This window comes from Agelaius tricolor, unplaced genomic scaffold (genome assembly GCF_023055355.1).
Source record: "Agelaius tricolor isolate 1412-34295 unplaced genomic scaffold, bAgeTri1.0.p SCAF_7, whole genome shotgun sequence".
Taxonomy (NCBI): Eukaryota; Metazoa; Chordata; class Aves; order Passeriformes; family Icteridae; genus Agelaius; species Agelaius tricolor.
The window spans coordinates 2,386,283-2,404,863 of record NW_027269267.1 but is presented as its reverse complement, the minus strand read 5'-3'; the positions used below and the strand labels follow the sequence as shown (position 1 = coordinate 2,404,863).

At 43.8% G+C, this 18,581-nt stretch overlaps 2 protein-coding genes across 4 annotated transcripts in view; one reads left to right on the top strand and one right to left on the bottom strand.

Annotated features, from left to right (window-relative positions):
* HLCS (holocarboxylase synthetase) overlaps positions 1 to 17,472 on the top strand; it is a 152,947-nt gene extending 135,475 nt beyond the window's left edge. Inside the window, exons 9-11 of one of the 2 annotated variants that reach the window (XM_071430127.1) lie at positions 2,256 to 2,370; positions 6,264 to 6,477; positions 16,428 to 17,472. In XM_071430127.1, coding sequence (XP_071286228.1) covers positions 2,256 to 2,370; positions 6,264 to 6,477; positions 16,428 to 16,521 — 423 coding nt within the window. In that variant the 3' untranslated portion in view covers positions 16,522 to 17,472. Of the gene's footprint in view, positions 1 to 2,255; positions 2,371 to 6,263; positions 6,478 to 8,986; positions 14,719 to 16,427 lie in introns of those variants that run through there. The other variant, XM_071430126.1, reaches the window with a different exon arrangement.
* The window catches only part of SIM2 (SIM bHLH transcription factor 2), a 63,601-nt gene continuing 61,418 nt past the window's right edge, over positions 16,399 to 18,581 (bottom strand). The window contains exon 12 of one of the 2 annotated variants that reach the window (XM_071430130.1): positions 16,399 to 17,159. In XM_071430130.1, the coding sequence (XP_071286231.1) occupies positions 16,482 to 17,159 (678 nt within the window). In that variant the 3' untranslated portion in view covers positions 16,399 to 16,481. Of the gene's footprint in view, positions 17,189 to 18,581 lie in introns of both variants that reach the window. The other variant, XM_071430128.1, reaches the window with a different exon arrangement.

Here is an 18,581-nt window from a genome sequence, read left to right as displayed (position 1 = left end):
GAAGCCTCAGAGAAAAAGGAAAACAATTCTTATCTCATTTGCTTCTCCTGTGTTGTGCTCACATGTGGAATGTGTTTGGAGATTGTTCACCCACAGGTGATTGTTCCATTGGATTCTGCTGGGAGTTGTTTTCACTCTTTGGCCAAGCAGGGCCAAGCTGTGTCAGGACTCTGGAGAGAGTCAGGAGTTTTCATTATTATCTTTTTATCCTTCTGTCTGTGTCCTTTCTGTATTCTTTAGTATAGTTTAGTAGAGCATTCTTTAATATAATATAGTATCATAAAATAATAAATCAGCCTTCTGAGAACATGGAGCCAGATTCATCATTCCTCCCTTCATGGGGGCACCCCACAAATCCAGCAGTGATGAGAACACCCAGCTGCCTCAGCTGTTCCTGCTGCTTGTTGTCACTTCAGTCACAGAGCTACTGTCTGCTGTCTCACAGGTGTGTGTTTCCCCCTTTTATCACTGAGAGCACCATTTCACTGTGTCATTCCTCCCATGTCTCCAGAGTCCCCTAAAATCCTTCCCCCGGTGCAGGGAGCCAAGTTCCTTTCCATAACGAATAGGAGCTGGTGATACTTTCCCTCAGAATGCTTTGATAGCAAAATCAGGTAGTATTTCCTGTCAGTGGACGTGTCATGGACTCCTCCCTGGCCTTTAAATCTGTCAGGAAAGTAGACACGGACCCAGGTGCAGCTTTCACACATCCTGTAAAGGGATTTCTGCCCCTACAATAGGAGGGAATGCGACTCCTGTAGGCCTGGAGCACCTCCCCTGATTTGCCCCCGGGGATGCAGCAGCCATGGGCAGTGTTTCAAGCTGCAGGAAGCACATTTGCTTTCTTTCTGTGTTTAAGTAGCCAGTGCAAAGCTCAGCTCAGCCCCGTGGTTTCAACAAAAGCTGCTCTGTGGGGCTGGGACGTTGTCACTGCTCAGTTTGTGTTTCCAGCAGGGACAGCCTTGGGACATCTCTGAACCATTTCTGTGGTTGGGAACTGAGATTTCTCCTGTCTGCTGAATTTCCTTTCTGAAATTCAGGATGTCACTGTCTCTTTGGCTGCTACTGATGCCTTGTGCAGGCTGCCCCAGAGCAGAGGCTGGGCAGGGCTAAAGAATAAAGCAGGGATTGATTCAAAGCATCTCCTCCATGGATGCACCTTGGGCAGCACCAGAGCCCAGCCAGGGCTGCACCCAAGATGAACCAAAATGGCCCCAAAATGCACGGCCGGGCACGGGCTCTGTCCCTGGGATCAGTTCTGCTCCATTTGCATCTTGCAGTTCATTGTCCCATTCCAGCTTTAGCCCCTGCAGTCCCACCCTGCTTGTTTTTCTCTCTCCAGCCCACGGGGTTTGTGCTCTGGGGCTGAGATTTGGATCATTTGTCCTTGGTGCCCAGCTGGAGCAGGAATTGTTTTGTCTCCCTGCTCTGTGCACAGAGCTCACCATCCCAGAATGTGAACCCAGCCCCACACACTAAAGCAGCACAGAATGTGAAAAATAGAAAAGCTCAAACCTGAGGCATCAGTTCCTGCAAGGTTCCTCAGGCAGGGTTCCATTTTCTGTAGCATTTGTGGAGCATTTCAGTAGATTCTCATTAAGAGGAGCAGTTGACAGCAGCATTTTGGGTGTGGTAAAAAGGCAGAGAAAATTCTCTTCCTCTGCCCTGCTCAGGTGATTCCCCACCTGCAGAGCTGCCCCAGGCCTGGGCCCAGCCCAGGGAGGAGCTGGAGCTGCTGCAGAGAGCCCAGAGGAGGCTCCAGGATGAGCAGAGGGATGGAGCAGCTCTGCTGGGAGGAAAGGCTGGCACAGCTGGGATTGTTCACCTGCACAGGAGAAGCTTTGGGCTGAGCTCAGGGTGGCCTTGCAGGGCCTGCAGGAGCCCCAGGAAAGCTGGAGAGAGACAATTTCCAGGGCATGCAGGGACAGCACCCAGGGAATGGCTTCACACTGAAAAATCACAGGTTTAGGTGGAATGTTGGGAAAAAAATCCTTCCCTGGGAGGGTGGGGAGGCCCTGGAATAGAATTCCCAGAGCAGCTGGGGCTGCCCCTGGATCCCTGGCAGTGCCCAAGGCCAGGCTGGACACTGGGGCTGGAGCAGCCTGGGACAGTGGGAGGTGTCCCTGCCATGGCAGGGGTGGCACTGGGTGGGCTCTGAGGTCCCTTCCAACCCAAACCATTCCATGATTCTCTACAGATTATGGAGTCATGAATGAGCCATAAATGTCTCTAAATGTCTGCTTTTGTTTCTTTAGGACATTGAGCTGCGAGTGAAGTGGCCAAATGATATTTACTACAGTGACCTGATGAAGATTGGTGGAGTTCTGGTAAACTCAACACTCATTGAAACAACATTTCATATTCTCATTGGTAAATGTCTGTTTTGAAGCTTTTTTGGCTGATTTTTGGGTTTTTTTCTGGAGGATTTTGTTATCAGTGTCTGCATCAGTAAAAATGGCAACGACAAGAACAAATAATGACAGCAGGCATAAGGAAATAAAGCACAACATTCAATCCAGAGGAAGCACAAAAAGTAAATGTTTTCATTCTTCTTAATAATTCCATATGCCTGACAAGTAAAACATAAATGCAGGCATCTGGATTGGTGTAGGAGAGTTCAAAGGAAGAGCATTACATGGGAGAGGGAAATTGTCCTCCTTGATTTATTGCAAAACCAGTGGAATATACTGAAAACTCCATCCTTTTTTCCCAATTTATGGATTTTTTGGAACATGTCAAATAGTTAAATGAAGAACATGCTTTTTAAATCAAAAGAGCTACATGCACAGAGTAATGTTTTGTCATTTTTTAATTATTGAGATATTTTTGTCATCTCTAGTCTGATTATCATCCTGCTATGTGATAAGGAAGTTTTCCCCTAAGCATCCCAGATCTGCTGAGAAACCTGCCAGATTCTGGTTCCAGAAGTAATTAATTGTCTCTGCTGTGTCTAAAAAATTGAAAGAAAATTCCTTAGCAAGTCTAAAAGGGTAAAGAAAAAAATGATATTTGCTATTTGAATATAGCACAAGTAAATATCCTGCAAAGATGGAGTGGTCATGATGTTGTTTCTGTCAAAGTTCTGTGATTTTAGAGGTGCAAGGCAGAAAAGAGTTGAAGAAGTCACCTCCTTCTGTGAAACATGCCCAGACATGACATTTTCTGTTCCATTTTATACCTTCATTTTGTAAATAATCCACTCGAACAGAGTGGAAATTGCACAGAAACTTAAGAAATCTCTCTGTGCCCCTTCAGCCATTTACAACTTCCATGTTTTCCTACAGCCTGGTTAACACAAGGAAAGCAGGAATACATCCAAAAATAGTTCATTATATCAAATATCTCTTTAGGCACTTCACATATTTGGTTTGGACCTTTCCCTTCTTACCCTAAACATCAAAATACTCCAATTCAAACGGAGACTTTCTGTATCCATTCTCTCTGATCCCCATCTGGAAGGCCTGAGGTATAGATAAATGTCCATTTTCATCAGTCTGTTTTCAGCTGGAAGCTTTTCAAATTGAAACTTCCTTGCTCCATATGAATCCAAGGATGTTTTCCATCGTTCCAGTGCTGTGTCTCACTGGGAGTCCTAGAGGGGCCTCATTGAAGCGTTGGGATTGGTAGGAGTGATGGGATCCAGCTTCCCCGACAGGAAAGGTGTGTCAGGTCCATCTCCTCTTTTCCAAAGGAGCCTTTCCTAGACAGAATTCCAGGATCCCTGAGGTTGGAAAAGCCCTCCCAGCCCATGGAGTCCCAGCTGTGCCCACCTTGTCCCCAGCCCAGAGCACTCAGTGCCACCTGCAGGCACTGAACTCACTCTTTGCATGGCATTCCTCAGAATCTCCCATATATGAGGATAACGATGGAAACCATTTGAGCTGGGCTCGGTCTCTTTCTCCGGGCAACAACAGACAGAACAAGAGGACACAGTCTGAAGCTGTGCCAAGGGAGATACAGGCTGGAATGAAGGAGGAAGTTTTTCACAGAAAGAGTGGCCAAATACTGGAATCATCCACCCAGAGAGGTGGTGGAGTCACCATCCCTCGCTGTGTTACAAAAAGCCTGGATGTGGCACTGGGTGCCATGATCCAGCTGAGGTGTTAGAACATGGGTTGGACTCGATGATCTTGAAGGCCTCTTCCAACCTAGAAATTCTGTGATTCTGTAATGATGGAAATCAAGGATCATCTCTGTGGCTTCCCTGCTCCGAGGAGGAGCTCAGGAGAGTAAGATCAGAGACAAACCTGCATTTTCATTGCTCAGGAGAGTAAGATCAGAGACAAACCTGCATTTTCATTGCTCAGGAGAATAAGATCAGAGACAAACCTGCATTTTCATTGCTCAGGAGAATAAGATCAGAGACAAACCTGCCTTTTCATTGCTCAGGAGAGTAAGATCAGAGACAAACCTGCCTTTTCATTGCTCAGGAGAGTAAGATCAGAGACAAACCTGCCTTTTCATTGCTCAGGAGAGTAAGATCAGAGACAAACCTGCATTTTCATTGCTCAGGAGAGTAAGATCAGAGACAAACCTGCATTTTCATTGCTCAGGAGAGTAAGATCAGAGACAAACCTGCATTTTCATTGCTCAAATGCTGCAGGTGACAACGCTTCACGCCGAGACTTTCAAACACAGTTTGGAAAAAAAAACCAAAATAAACCAACCAAAAACCTTTTTTTTCCAATTTGGAATTTAAAATTGAAGAACTTCACGGTGTTGGCTCTTCTGGAGGAGGAGTTCTGAGGAGAATACTCACCATTACTGTGAGGGCCAGGCTCGGAGCCGGCGGAGGAGCCCAGCTCCAGCGGAATGCAGGGGGCAGGCAGCGAGCGCGAGCAGCAAACCCTGCTCAGCCTCTGCTCAGGCACGTGCAGCTCCTCGTGGATCCACCACTGGCACATCCATCAGCCCCAGCAGCACTGCTGAACGCTCTCTGCTCCCGTGGGCACTGCCCAGGTGCCCCCAGAGCCCCGAGCACCCTGTGGCTTTCCTTGTGGCTTTCCAGTTTCCTGGCTGCCTTTCCCCCCTTGCCGCGTTCGTCCCCAGGTGCTGGGGCTTCAGCCGAGCTCCTCGTCCCCGGGTGGCTGCTGTGTCCCACGTTTTGGGTTGCTGAGCAGTGATCCTGATGGACCCCAAGAGCCTGGGACCCCTCAGTGGGGTCTCTGTTCCCTCACACTGGGGTGCAGATGGCTGAGTTGGGATTTGCTGGCACAGCTCGTTGCATTTTCCAGTTCATTTTCCTTTGTCTCTTTCCAATAACCCATTTCAGCTCATTTCCACAGGACTGGTGTGTTGGGATCCCTGTGCCTTGTTTGTGTTCATTCCCTGACTTGTTAAAAGTCCCAAACTCCTTTTCACTGAAGGAATCCTTCTCAAAGTTAACACAAATTATGAATTATTAACAGCAAATTTACAAATCAAGACATCTGCACCTCCTTGCAGATGGAGCTGCATCATGTCCAAACCTGATTGACAGACAGGGAGTTTTATCCCAAATGTCTGAGGGAAGAAAAAAAAAAACAAACCCAAATTATTAGGAGAAAAAAATAAACAGGTAATACAATATAGTTCTTTACATCCCTGGAAGGCTGTTCCTGCAGGCTGCAGAAAAGGCCCCAAGAGCCATATTTAAACAAGGGAGGCATTCTGCCAACTCAGAATTTGGGAATTGCAGCTGGAGAAATCTCAGCGAGAGGCTTGAGGCTTCTAAAGGATATGCTGTGGTGAGATAGATTAGGCAAACTGGAGTCTTACAAAGTTAAAATCAAATCTTCTGGGCTTTCCTGAGCAAGCCAAACGAGGCTTATCAGCTGAGTGCAAAGTCTGGGGTTTTGTACAGGGCACTGAGCTCACTGCAGGAAGCAGAAAGGTCTCTGAGCTGAGTTTTAGACTGGGAGATAAAAACTCCATCTTAGGCTGGGATCAGTTGTTCTCTGAGTGGGCTGAGGAGCTTCCAGGGAGCACAGGAATGTCTCACGTGGATGGTTCTGGAACCAGGGTGCAGTTTGTTGGGGTGTGGGTGGAAGGCTCTGCTGGATTTGCCTCTCTAACTCTGAGGAGGAATTTTGAGGACAAAGAGCAAAATCTGAGCTGAGAAATTGTAATTATAGGAGAAGGAAGATCCAAAGGTGTAAGAGGCTGAATGAAACCAGCCATCCTGAGTGAGGGATGGTTGTAGGGAGCAGGTGAATTAAGTGCTGGCTGCGATGGTAACAAAGAGTTTGTCTCTTTGATCGTGTCCTCCTCTTTGTCCTCTGCAGGCTTTGGGTTTAATGTGAATAACAGCAACCCCACCATCTGCATCAATGACCTCATTGCAAAGTTTAACAGGGAAGAGGGGACAGAGCTGAAGCCTCTGAGTGCAGATTGCCTCATTGCAAGGACTGTGACTGTGCTGGAGAGGCTCATTGAGGTGTTCCAGGAGAAGGGGCCCAATGGAGTCCTTCCCCAGTACTACAAGTATTGGGTACACAGGTAAGAGTTCTCAAACTTTCTTTTCATAAAATTGGTGGCAGAACTCATGGGTATTTTGTCTTTTTCCACAAAATTCCCCTTAATATGAGTGAATAGTTTAAAATCCTCCCGAGCAGGGTGCACATTTTTAAGGGAGAATTAAAGCAGCACATAATAAATCAGTGATAGCTTGAGTTAAAGAATGCTTCCAGGTATTTTAAGTGTATCATCTCCAAACAAAGGCAATTTGGAATTATTTGGTTGGAGATGGATGAAGCTGCTGTACTTTTAGGAGGAAAAAACAACAGATTGTTTGGATTAACTCCAACTCTGTCCATTCCACAAGAGGAAATTAAAGCAGGTAGAAAATGCTGCTGAAATTCAGGCATTGTGTGTACAGAACCAGTGAGGTGGGAAATGCAATATTCTGTTAGAGGGTGAAGCCTTTCCTGTGAGGGTGCTGAAGCCCTGGGAAACCCTGGCTCTCCCTGGAGTGCCCAAGGCCAGGCTGGACACTGGGGCTTGGAGCAGCCTGGGACAGTGGTGGAGGTGTCATGGTTGGAGTAGGATGATCTTTAAGGTCATTTCCAACCCAAACCATTCCAGGATCCTTTTAATGATTCTGGTGAGTCCTTTGAGGTGATTTTGATGCCTTGGAGTGGCTCCCTAGAGCAGAGGCTAGACAAGATTAAGAGAATAAGAGCAGGTATTTATTAAAGGCTCCACAGATACACCTGGGGCCCTCAGAAGCCTCCAGAGGCCTCACCCAAGCTGGACAATGGTCACCAGTGTTTCACACAATTATCAGTTTGGTCCATTTACATATCAGGGGTTAATTCTCCAATTACAGCTTCAGGTAATGAAGTCATTCACCCCCAGTTTGCTCCTCCCAATTCACTTTTGTTTGTATTTTCAGGGCCTGAGGCTGTAGGGTGTCCTTGGATCTCAGGCCTAGGGGGATTGTTCTGTCTGACCAAAATGTGGAGACAGGAACTGACACTTTATAAGGAGTTTAGAGTCATGCACTAAGGCAGTACAGGATTGGAAAAATAGAAAAGCTGAAATCTTAAAGCATCAGTTTTAATTGCTCAGTGTGCATGAGCTGCTGCCTTGGTTTGGAAAGCCAGGTGTCTGCTGAGGAAGGCAGGAGCCTCCCCTGAAATGGAAAATGTAAACCCCCTCCCTCTGAATGATTATTAATTTGAAATTAAGGGGCTCTCAGGCAAAGATATGGGAATAGGAACAACAGTTCTTTATTAGGGGAAAAAAATTGAAATAAAATAAGAATGCAGTGATACAAACCAACACTGCCAGAGTCAGAGCAGTCCCTGTCCCCTGTGTGTCAGGGGGTGGCACAGCCCCATCCCATGGGGGCTCAGCCCTCCTGCAGTGCCAGCTGTGGCTCTGCTGGAGCAGGGATCCTGCACAAGGGGGGAGTTTTCCTCTGCAGCTCCAGGGCTGCTGCAGATGGGCCTGGGCTCCCTCTGGCCATGCAGGTGTGAACTGTGGTGTTCACAGGGGTCCCTGGACGAGGGAAGAGATGAGAATCTTGACTCCATGTTTCAGAAGGCTGATTTATTATGATAATAAATTATATTAAAAGAAAATTATATATATTATATAAAAAGATACATATTATATTAAATTATATATATATTATATTAAATCATAGATTAAAATTGCATATATTATATTGATTTTATTATATATAAAATATACTATATATAATATATTATAGTATATATATTATATATGTGATATATTATATATAATATATAATATATATTATATATATTATATATGTTATATATGTTATAAATATTATGAAAATATATATTAAATTCTATGTATTATATTAAATCATATATTATATTAAAATTCTATATATTATATTAAAAGAAACTTATATATATTATATTAAATGATATATATGATATTAAATCATATATTAAAATTGTATATATTATATTAATTTTATTATATATAAAATATACTCTATATATAATATTATATAATATATAATATATATTATATATTATGTAATATATAATATATATTATATATATTATATTAAAATATGTATTAAATGATATATATGATATTAAATCATATATTAAAATTTTATATATTGTATTAATTTTATTATATATTATATTAAAAGAAAATAATATATATTATATTAAAAGAAAATGATCCTAAAGAATAGAAGAAATTATTTCATCAGAAGGCTAGAAAGGAATGGAATGGAATGATAATAAAATCTGGTGACTGACCAGAGTCCGAGCTAGCTGGGCTGTGATTGGCCATGAATTAAAAACAACCCCATGAGCCCAATCCCAGCTGCACCTGTTGCATTCCACAGCAGCAGATAACCATTGGTTACATTTTGTTCCTGAGGCCTCTCAGCTTTTCCTGAGGAGGACAAGTCCTCAGGACAGGGTTTTCCATGAGGCGTCTGTGTCTGTGCGAGATTCCCCCAGCCCGGGCTGCATTCCCGGGCAGGCAGGTGCTGACAGCCTCTGTGTTGCAGCGGGCAGCAGGTGAGGCTGCGCAGCGAGGACGGCCCCGCGGCCTGGATCGTGGGCATCGACGACTGCGGGTTCCTGCAGGTGCACCGGGAGGGCCGGGCCGTGGAGTCCGTGCACCCTGACGGCAACTCCTTCGACATGCTGAGGAACCTCATCGTCCCCAGGCACTGACAGCGCCTCTCACTGCCTGGCGCTGGCTCCTCGGCCTGGGAAGGGGAACGCGGAGTTTCATTTTTTCCCTTCTGATTTTCCGCTCTGTGTTTGCCGTGGGTAACGTCAGCAGCTGAGAGGAGGTGGTGATCTCACAGCTGGAGGCCTTTATTCTTTTCATTAACTTTAAAACACACCTCTGTTGCCATTCTTTGTAAGGATCTGTTCTTTGCAAGGAATATTTGTGCTGAGCACAACTTTCTCCTCATTTACACCCTGTACTGGAGAGACTGAAGTGGCTCAACATTTCCTTTTTTTTGGTTGATTTAGCACAGTGCAGGACAATATTTACTTTTTTACTTTGTTGTTTATTTTTTTTTTTAACTAAATTCTGTTTTTCTGTGTTGTCTGCACTAAAACCAGCTGGAACATCACATATTCCTGAATTGCTGGGATCACCACTGTGCTTAATTCCAGGTCTGAGTGAAGATCCTGATTTGGTTCTTGTCTGTGTAGAACCTCTACAATAATTTACCAACCTGTGCTTTGGTCTCAGGTCTGCAACTCTTAAAGGCTGCCTTGAGTTTTTGGGAGAGTTTTGCATCAGCACTTAGGAGCTGTGCTGGGTTATCCAAGGGATTTGCACTCTGCTCTCCTCAGTCACTTGGATCTGAGTCAATCATCTCACCTGTCCTTTAAATAAATCATGGTTTTCCAAGGGGCTTCAGGAAGAAAAACCCACTGGAGCAGTGCCACACCCAGGGTTTTGTAGAATCCCATGTCAGGGGGTGGAACCTGTAATTAATTTAGAATTTATTGGTAATTTTCCATTATCTCAATGAAGTTAAGTGCATAAATAAAGGGAATAAATCAGATTCCCTGATGCAAACAACTGTTCCAGTGAGAAACACAAATCACAGCGTTCCCCCATGCCCAAATTCTCTTCCACAGCCCTTTTGTCACCCCCTCTCCCAAGCCATGTCTGGTTTTGCTGCTGAGCCCTAAACCCAAGAGCTTTAACCCCTGCTGACCTGAAAGCAGCTCATTTTTGGGGCTGCCTGCACGTTTCCAGGTGGGGGGAACACCCTGGGAATGCTCCTGGAGCTCCCAGTGTGGTTTTGGTGTGGTTTTCTCCCAAGGAGACTCGGCCACCGCAGCTCCCCAGACAATTCTGTGCCAGCCAGGCTTGTCCCAGGTGTGATGTGGCCACCTTAATTTCTTTTTTTCATGGTGGGTCAGCCAGATTGGAAATTGCAGAAAGGAAACTACTGTCTCCTAGCCAGAACTGGGGTTTTTAGGTTAAAGTTCACCTCATAAACAATCCCAACGTTTTAGATTGTTTCAGCTCCAAAGCCAAGAAGTCTTAAAACAAGGAAACTTGTCTGTAATGGTAATTTTGACCAATCCTCACCTATTAGGGTTTAGGTGGTTTGGCAGCAAGGGTAGAAATTAAATTGTCCCTGTTAAATTTAGGATTTCATGTTTCATCTCACAGAAGATTTGTCCTGATTGTCCAAACCCTGCTGGGTTTTGTTTTTCCCCCCCTATGATCCAAATCACATGAGGCTGTACAGCAGCATCTCCTAGAACTGCACACACACAGCTGTTAATTGCCAGAATTAAAATGATGCACCAAATTTAGCTTTTTTCCACCAGATGCTTTCGAAACTGCTTTGGGCTGAGAAGGTTTGGCAGCTGCCTTTGATAGAATTCAGTATTAATGCATGGTGTGATCAACTGAAACTCGAGTCTGGCTTAATAAAGCTTCAGTAAAAAGAAAAAAAACCCATCTATTTATATATAGATCTGTCAAAAATGGGTGTGCACTTGCACACTCACATCTTCCTGCTGCATCCTCATTTCTTTTCTGCCTTTTCCTTCACGAGCAAACTGCAGCAAAGCAGAGCTCTGGTGCTGCTTTTCCAGCCACAGAGTTTTACCAAACTTCACCTTCAGTCAGAATTTGTAGCTCAAACTGTCTCAGCTTTAGGGTTTGCCTGTAGGGAGCTGCTTTTGGGGTTTGTTCATGTTCCACACAGACTGGGAAGTGCCTGGAGGGATCGAACAACCAGGTGGTGCCTCAGGCTGGAGCTTGAGTGGCTTCTTTAGAAAACTTCCTTTTCCTTTCACCAGGGACAAAAAAAGAGATGGGGAAAGGGATAAAACATGGGAATTTTGGAAGGGCAGAAGGAGTTTGCAAAGCTTCAGTGGCTGAGCAGCAGCAGAGGGATATTTTTTTAGCATTTTTTAAATGCTGCAGCATTTCCTGGTTGCTGTTGGTCCTTTTGTAGCTGCTCCAGTGATGAGCTGGTTCTGTTCTCACTGGGAACTCTCAGGTTATTCCCAAAATTTTTTTGCACTGGGAAGAAACTTGGAGTGGAATTTCCTTGCCACAGGGGAGAGCTGCCCAAACCTGGATGTGCCAGAGCACGGGGGTGCTGTGGGAGCCACTTTGCCCTTTCAGTGGCCTCTTCTGGTGTCTCCTGGATTTGGGGAAGGATTTGTTGCTCTTCCTTCAGAACCAAAGACAGGGAGAGTTCCCATGGGACAGAGAGCAGCTGGATGAAGTCCCTGCCTCTTTCAGGTAGAGTCTGACTCTTCCTCTGCCCAACGTGGCAGGCCCAGGAAGCCACAACGTTTCTGCAGGAAAACCCTGGTTTTCCTTGTTCTCCGTGTGTGACAGACAGATGTGGTGTGGGGTGTCCCTGGGTGTGGGGCTGGGGAGATCCAGCCAGCCCCAGGCCCAGGAATAATGCTCTGAAAATGTTTCATTTCATTCAGCTGTCTGGATTAGTAAAACACCTCTTCCATTGTGAGGCTGAGGTCATATCTTAAACTATTTTCTTGATGAAGTGCTTTCAAAAAACCCATTTATTACCATGTCCCCATTTCCATTTTTTAAATTTTTTTTTTTTCCCTGCTGGGCTCTGGTAGAACATTTCTCATGGTGAAAACATTTGTGGGGGTTGTTTATTGATAGGAAAACTTCTGGGTGTGTTGGCACGTGTGCGAGTCCAGGCTGGGTCGTGCCCAGTCAGCAACAAAGCTGCTTCCAAAGGTTTGAAAAAGTAATAATGTACTTCACATTTCAGAGTCCAGGCAGCACATCCTGCTTCTAGTAAAGCTTTTATAAGACTTCAGAGCTTTTTTTTTTTTTTTTATTTTAATATATCCAACAAATCAAGGGCTATTACCTGGAAATAATATTAAAGCATTTAATTCTTTATGCTGCTGCTTCACTGTGCAAAAATTCGTTTCTTTGCTTTCTCTGATTCAGCTGCGTCAGCAGCCTGAGGAAAAAAAAAAAAAAAATTACTTTTTGCAACTACAATCAAAATATCTGTCATGGGAAAGATTTGTGCTGGTTCCTGGGGGTAACTGGGTTGATAAAAAACATTTGCATGGCTAAGTGGTGGTGGGGATGCACTGCCTTGATCAGACACCAAAGAAATTAAATCTGGGCCCAGCAAAGGGCAGGGGTCAGGAAATGATGGAGAAGAAAGAACTGCAGGGAAGAATTGTCAAGTGTTGAGTTTCTCATCAGTGATTCTGTGTTATTTGCATTTTCCAAGTGTCTTCATTTAAAATGCAACGTGGCAAAAATACAATAAATTTTAAAAACTCTCTGTGTGTTTTATAGTAGATTAATTGTCAATATAGAACATGTCACACTTGAAATAAATTTTCAAATATGCACCATTGTCCTTTGTGAAATACTTTGGTTTGTGGTTTTTTTTTAAAAAAAAGGAGAAATTCAACTCAGTTTTCCTTTGGCTACAGGATTTTATTAACATTTTAACAGTTTTGTTTTACATAATAAATAAGCAAAAATGCTTTACATTTTTAGGGAATACATATATAATTCTGAGCTTGAATAGGTTGGTTGGGTTGCGTGCTTCTTCACCTACACTTGCCAAATAGCTTTTATCTGCATCATATTAAAAAAAAAAGCAAAATCTAACCTTCAGGAAAGAACTGGAATAACATTTCCTCTGTGGCATTTTTGAAGTGTGACTGAAATGCTGGAAAAAAAAAAGAATTTATGTCCTGTCTTGAGATTTCTGGAGCAATTCTGGCAGATTTCCCGTTCATTGGCACTTTCAGTGATGAATTCCCCAGTTTTGCCCCTGTTGTGCTGAATTTCCTTAAATTACCTTTTTCAAATCCCAGGGCACAGAGAGCTGGGGACAGATCTGTGCCTTTATCACCTTGTTTTATTTCCATTGCACTGCTTCCAAAACTTGCAGAGCTCTCACTGTGGGATTCACTTTTCCAGCTTGACCTGGGTCTGGTGGAAGATTCCCTGATTGGCAATGAGATCTTCAAAGTCCCTCCCAACCCACATTTTCTATTATTTTGGTGAAATATTCCCTCTTTCACTCTCTTTCTCCCATTTTCCATGATTTTCTTGCCAGGTCTGAACTCCCCCAAGAGTTAAAATCTTGTGAAGTCTCACAACAAAGGTGTGGCTCAAATACTACAGAGAAATGAGGTTATTTTTCATAATATATTTCAATTCACATTCCCCTTCAGTGCCACCATTTTTTTTTCATTATTAGAAACATTTTTCATTATTAAAAACTTTTTTCATTATTAAAACCACTTTTCATCATTAAAGCACTGCCACTGTGATGGCAGTGCCCTGTTCTGCACTATGATTTTGCTGAGAACATCTCTAATTTAACTGACCAAAAAAATCCTGGTTTTCTCCCAATGTAATTTCCTCCCAGATGGGAACATGGAATTGCTGTTTAAATCTTGGGAGAGTGGCAGGAAAAATAAAAAAAATTCCTTCCCACATTTGCTTTTGCCATCTTTTCTGCACCTTCCCCTGCATTATCAGCTGGGAGGTCTTAATTGGTTCATTATTGCCTGGCAGGGAGGTTTCCTGTGCCTGGGCATCAGCTCCCCTGAACACCTGGGGCACAATGATGGAACACCTCCTCTGCTCTGGAACAAAGCCTGGGAGTGGGAGTAACAAGGTGGGAAAATATCGAGCTGAGAAACAGCAGTGGTGGTTTTTTCTCCAGCAAAACCCCAATTTTTGTGTTTTTACAGCAAGCAGGACTTGCAGGAACACCCAAAGTGCCACTAATGAGGGAGAGAGTGCAGCAGGAGGGGTGGGCATCAGGTTTCTCTTTAATGATGCCAACCGTGCCAGTGGCTCCTTCGTGGGGCGTGGGTTTAATTGAATTGAGCAAAATGAAGCCGTAATTGTCTTTGCAGGATCGGGGTCGTTCATGGGGAGCAGGGGCTGGGAGGGCCCTGAACCCACGGGGAAAGCAGCTGGTGTCTCCTGCCTTTGATTTGTGGGGTCAGCATGATCATAATCCACATTTGCAGCTTTTCTGGAGGCCTGCCAGCTCCTCCAGCACTGAACAAACTGAGGTTACTCAGGGAGTGACTCTGCTGGTTTTGGTTCTGTTTGGGGTTTTTCTGTAATCACTGATTTGGCTTTTTTTGTTCTCTTTAGCACAAAATGTATTTTTCATGCAATTGAAAGCAACAGCTGAGAGTGTTCAGTTCAAGTTCATTTTCAAGTGAATATTAATTTGATAATAAAGCTTTCTCTGTTAACCTTTAATGGGATGCAATGAAAAAAATGCTGAAAATTGTTGTCAAGCCTTTGCTTTTAAAGTATTTTTGTGTACTCGGAGCAATAAATATTTATACACAGAAGGAAATAACTTTATTTCTGTATTCTAATGGAAAATTCCCTGCCCATTTCAGGGGCTTGGAAGTGCTGGATGAGCTTTAAGGTCCCTCCCAACCCAGACCATTCTGGGATGAATTATTGCTGCGTAGAAAACATGGAATTTTTAGGGCTGAGTATTGCATTATGATTTTTCTGACAAGGTGCAATCCATGAGCAAGGGTTTTTTTTTCCATATTACACAAACCAGGTAAGAATTTTCTTTTCAAAGAATTATGGAATGGTTTGGGTTGGAAGGAAGCTTAAAGCTCACCCAGGGGACCTTCCACCATCCCAGGGTGCTCAAGGTTTTTCAGTGAAGTTCTCTTTAGAGTCTGATGAGAGGAAGTTTGAAAAATTCTGAATTAAGCTTGAATTGGGGTGAGAAATGGAGCTGAGTGAGATCTAGAGCCACATTTATTGTTTAGGGAGCCTTTTTTTGTTGTTTTATCCACTCACAGTGTTTGGGGAAATGGTCGAAAACCACCCTGGGCTGAGTGTTGTCAGTTGAACTCCCACAGACCCATCCTCTGCAAAGAATTAAAAATAAAGGGGTGAAAATCTCTTCCTGGCTGGCTGGGCCAAGCGTGAGTGTTTCCAATGTGCTGTTGGGGATTTGTGGAGTGCTCCAAGCAGGGAATTCCAGCCCTACCTTTGTGCTGACAACAGGATTTATGCCGGAGGAAGTTCAGCGTGTTAAGAGCTGGAATTTTCAAAGCTCACAATTCTACTGGTAAGTTCAAAATAAGGCAGAAATGTTCATTATTCTCTTGACTATAAAGAAAACATTTCTGGTGCTGTTATTAAGATGTATTTGTGACTGGCTGGGTTGGAAATCTGCACAGGCTTCCCCCAGAATACTCAGGGAAACACAGGATTTAGGAGTTTCCTTTTCTTATTTGTGGAGAATTAGTTCCTGCTCCATAATTTGTCCCAATTTGCCATGACAAGACCTGTAACCCTGTAATACCTATCTTTGTACCTATTAATTTCTCATATTGTCCCTTGTCAAGATAAATGGTGGTGGCAACAATCTCAGAACACTGAAATCTGTGTTAAATAAATCCAATGTAGGGTTGATTTATTTAGTTTTAAAACTTTTGGGTAATTAATAAATAAGCTTTTTTTCCCCTGTTTGGGTAGGACAGCTGTGTTGTGGTTGTTCAAAATCACCACTCTCTCAACAAAGTCCATGTGTCAGGGGGTTGGGTGGAGAGTTGATGTGAGGTTTCACACAATTTGTCAAAAAAAACCTAAACTAGAATGCATATTTTATGATAATGATTAAAAAAAAAAAATCTTGAGTTTATTTTAAGGAGGGGTCAAGGAAAAAAAAAAAAAGTTCTTCATATAAACCTCTGCATATAACACCTCTCATTTCCTTCTGCTGCACACTATAAAATAACAAAAATAAGATCTGGAACTTGGCTTCTCCCTGGCACCAGAGCTGTGTCTGGGACACCGGAGCACGGCAGGGAGGGAGGGGATTTTCCTGGCACTCCTGGAACTCACCGCTTTGTCCCTCGCTGCCCTCCAGCTTTGCTCAGTCAGTGTCACTGTGTTTCCTCATGCTTTTTCCTTTTTTTTTTTCCTTTTTTTAGCAAATCATTACAGTTTGGCTTCTTCACTGAACACAGAACCCTCCCGTGCTACCGTCACCTGCCGTTGGCAATGATGACAGAAGTCCCAATGTAGTGGGGCAGTGCAGATTCCTTGTGGCTTTCTGGAGAGGACGCCGAGGAGGGGCTTTGGTTTTTGTAAAGAAACGCGTTGACTTCCTCGGAGTTGTAGGAATAGTTCTCCCCCCCGTGTCCCGTGGCCGTGCAGGGGGAGGTTTGGAAGGCTCCGTGCTTGGCCAGCACGTGGTGGTAGTTGAGGAGCACGAAGGGGACCTGGCCCGAGGGCCTCACCTCCATCAGCCGCTCTCCGTCGGCCTCGTGGTCCAGCTTCACGCTCATCCTCTCGTCCAGCTCCTCCAGGCTGCCTGCGTGGTGGCCGATGTGCCCAAATTTGGGCTCTTTGACGCAAATCCTCCTGCTCTGCTCGTAGACCGAGGGCACGGGCAGCAGGTGGCTCAGCTGTCCCACGGCCTTGGCCTGGCAGCACTCGGATTTGGGCAGCAGGGGGTTGGAGAAGGAGCCCTCGTTGATGGGCATTTTTTCAGGCAGGTCTCTGGGAAAAGCCAGCTTGTTCTCCTCTTTGATGAGGTGGGCGTGGGGCTGGATCCTGGGCTCTGCTTTGCTGTGTTTCATGATGGAAGAGTCGTAGAGCTCCTCTTTGTAGCGGCCTGGCACGGGCGCCATGCAGCTGGGGAAGGCCTCGGGCAGAGCGTCCTGGCTGTACCTCCTGTTGGACAGTGGCACTGGCAGGGGAAGGAAAACGTGTTAATCACTGACAAGGAGCCTTTGCAGGAATTGCAACTCACTGGCATGAACTTCTCTGAACTTATTGTAGTTCAGTCAGACCTAAGAAATGTTAGGAACTGCAACCTGAAATCAAAAATCTTCCCCTGAAGTAAGCTCGTCTCAGAGATTTATCTAAAAGGTGGATTACATTGGTACCTATCAATCATTCCATTATTAAACTGGTGGAATTGTTTTAATCATGGAATAATAACCAGAAATAAACCGAATTTATTCTTCCTGTCATTGTGAGAGTGCATTGGACGCTCGTCCTTGCAAGGAGAACATCCAGCTCAGAGGGTGGGCTCAATGATCTCAAAGGTCTTTTCATTCTGCAGAATTCCCTTGATTCTGGTTGATTCTGTTAATTCATGGTGTTAATTTGAGGTGCATTTAATATCTATGTAAGATATTAGAAGGTGACTTGTAATTATCTAATTAGGAAAATCTCCTTGTGATACCCAGAGTGGGTCATGTTAAAGGCTTTGCTTTTTCTCTTTGAAAAGCTGATGCCAGATATTAAAAACATCTCTTGAAAAGCCACACAAATACCTCTTCAGCAAGGCTGGGTCTTTATTACATGGGAATATCTTAAAAGAAAAGGCAGACAATGATAAAAATGCAGGTTACAACTTTGAATGGGGGAGGGAAAAAAGGTTATTTTTAGAGAATTAGAAGCCAGATACTTCATTTTTCAACAGTGTGAGCCTAGGATGACTATCCCAGCTTTTCCTCTAAAATATATTGAGCAGTCTTTTTTCTCCTCAGTTTCTGCATGGCAACTGAACTCTTGAAACAACTGGAGTTATTTTTACCATTTTCTGCTCGCCTTATGAAGCTTTTCCTTTCTGTACACCCCTATCTACAAGCAGTGAGAGAAAAGGCCCCTGGTTTTCTCCTGTACCATATGAGTAATAATTTTTTTTTTTGCACTCTCCTATGAACAGTTTGTGAGTTAAACAGCTCCTCCAAGGCACATTTGAAAGTTTTATGTTAAAGGAAAAATGACCCACTGAGCAAATTTCTCATGTTAGATCCAAACTTTTGTTTTGTGTGAGGTTCACTGGAAGCCCTGGACACTGAAGTGCCTTTTTTTAAACAGATTTTCTGTTTTTCTAACACTTTTATTCAACATCTTAAAACTTTTGGAGTTCCCCTCTATTGGTTGCTGATGTAACCATGGCCATTAATAATTAAATATTCCCTGTGCTGTAATAGACTGGCAAAGCCTTCATGGATAACAGAGGAAGCAGAAATAGCTCAATTGTACCTTTTTTTTTTTATATATATGCAGAGCTCCATTAATTTCAGAGGGAGTTGCACTACGTAATTAACACCAGAATTTAAACAGGA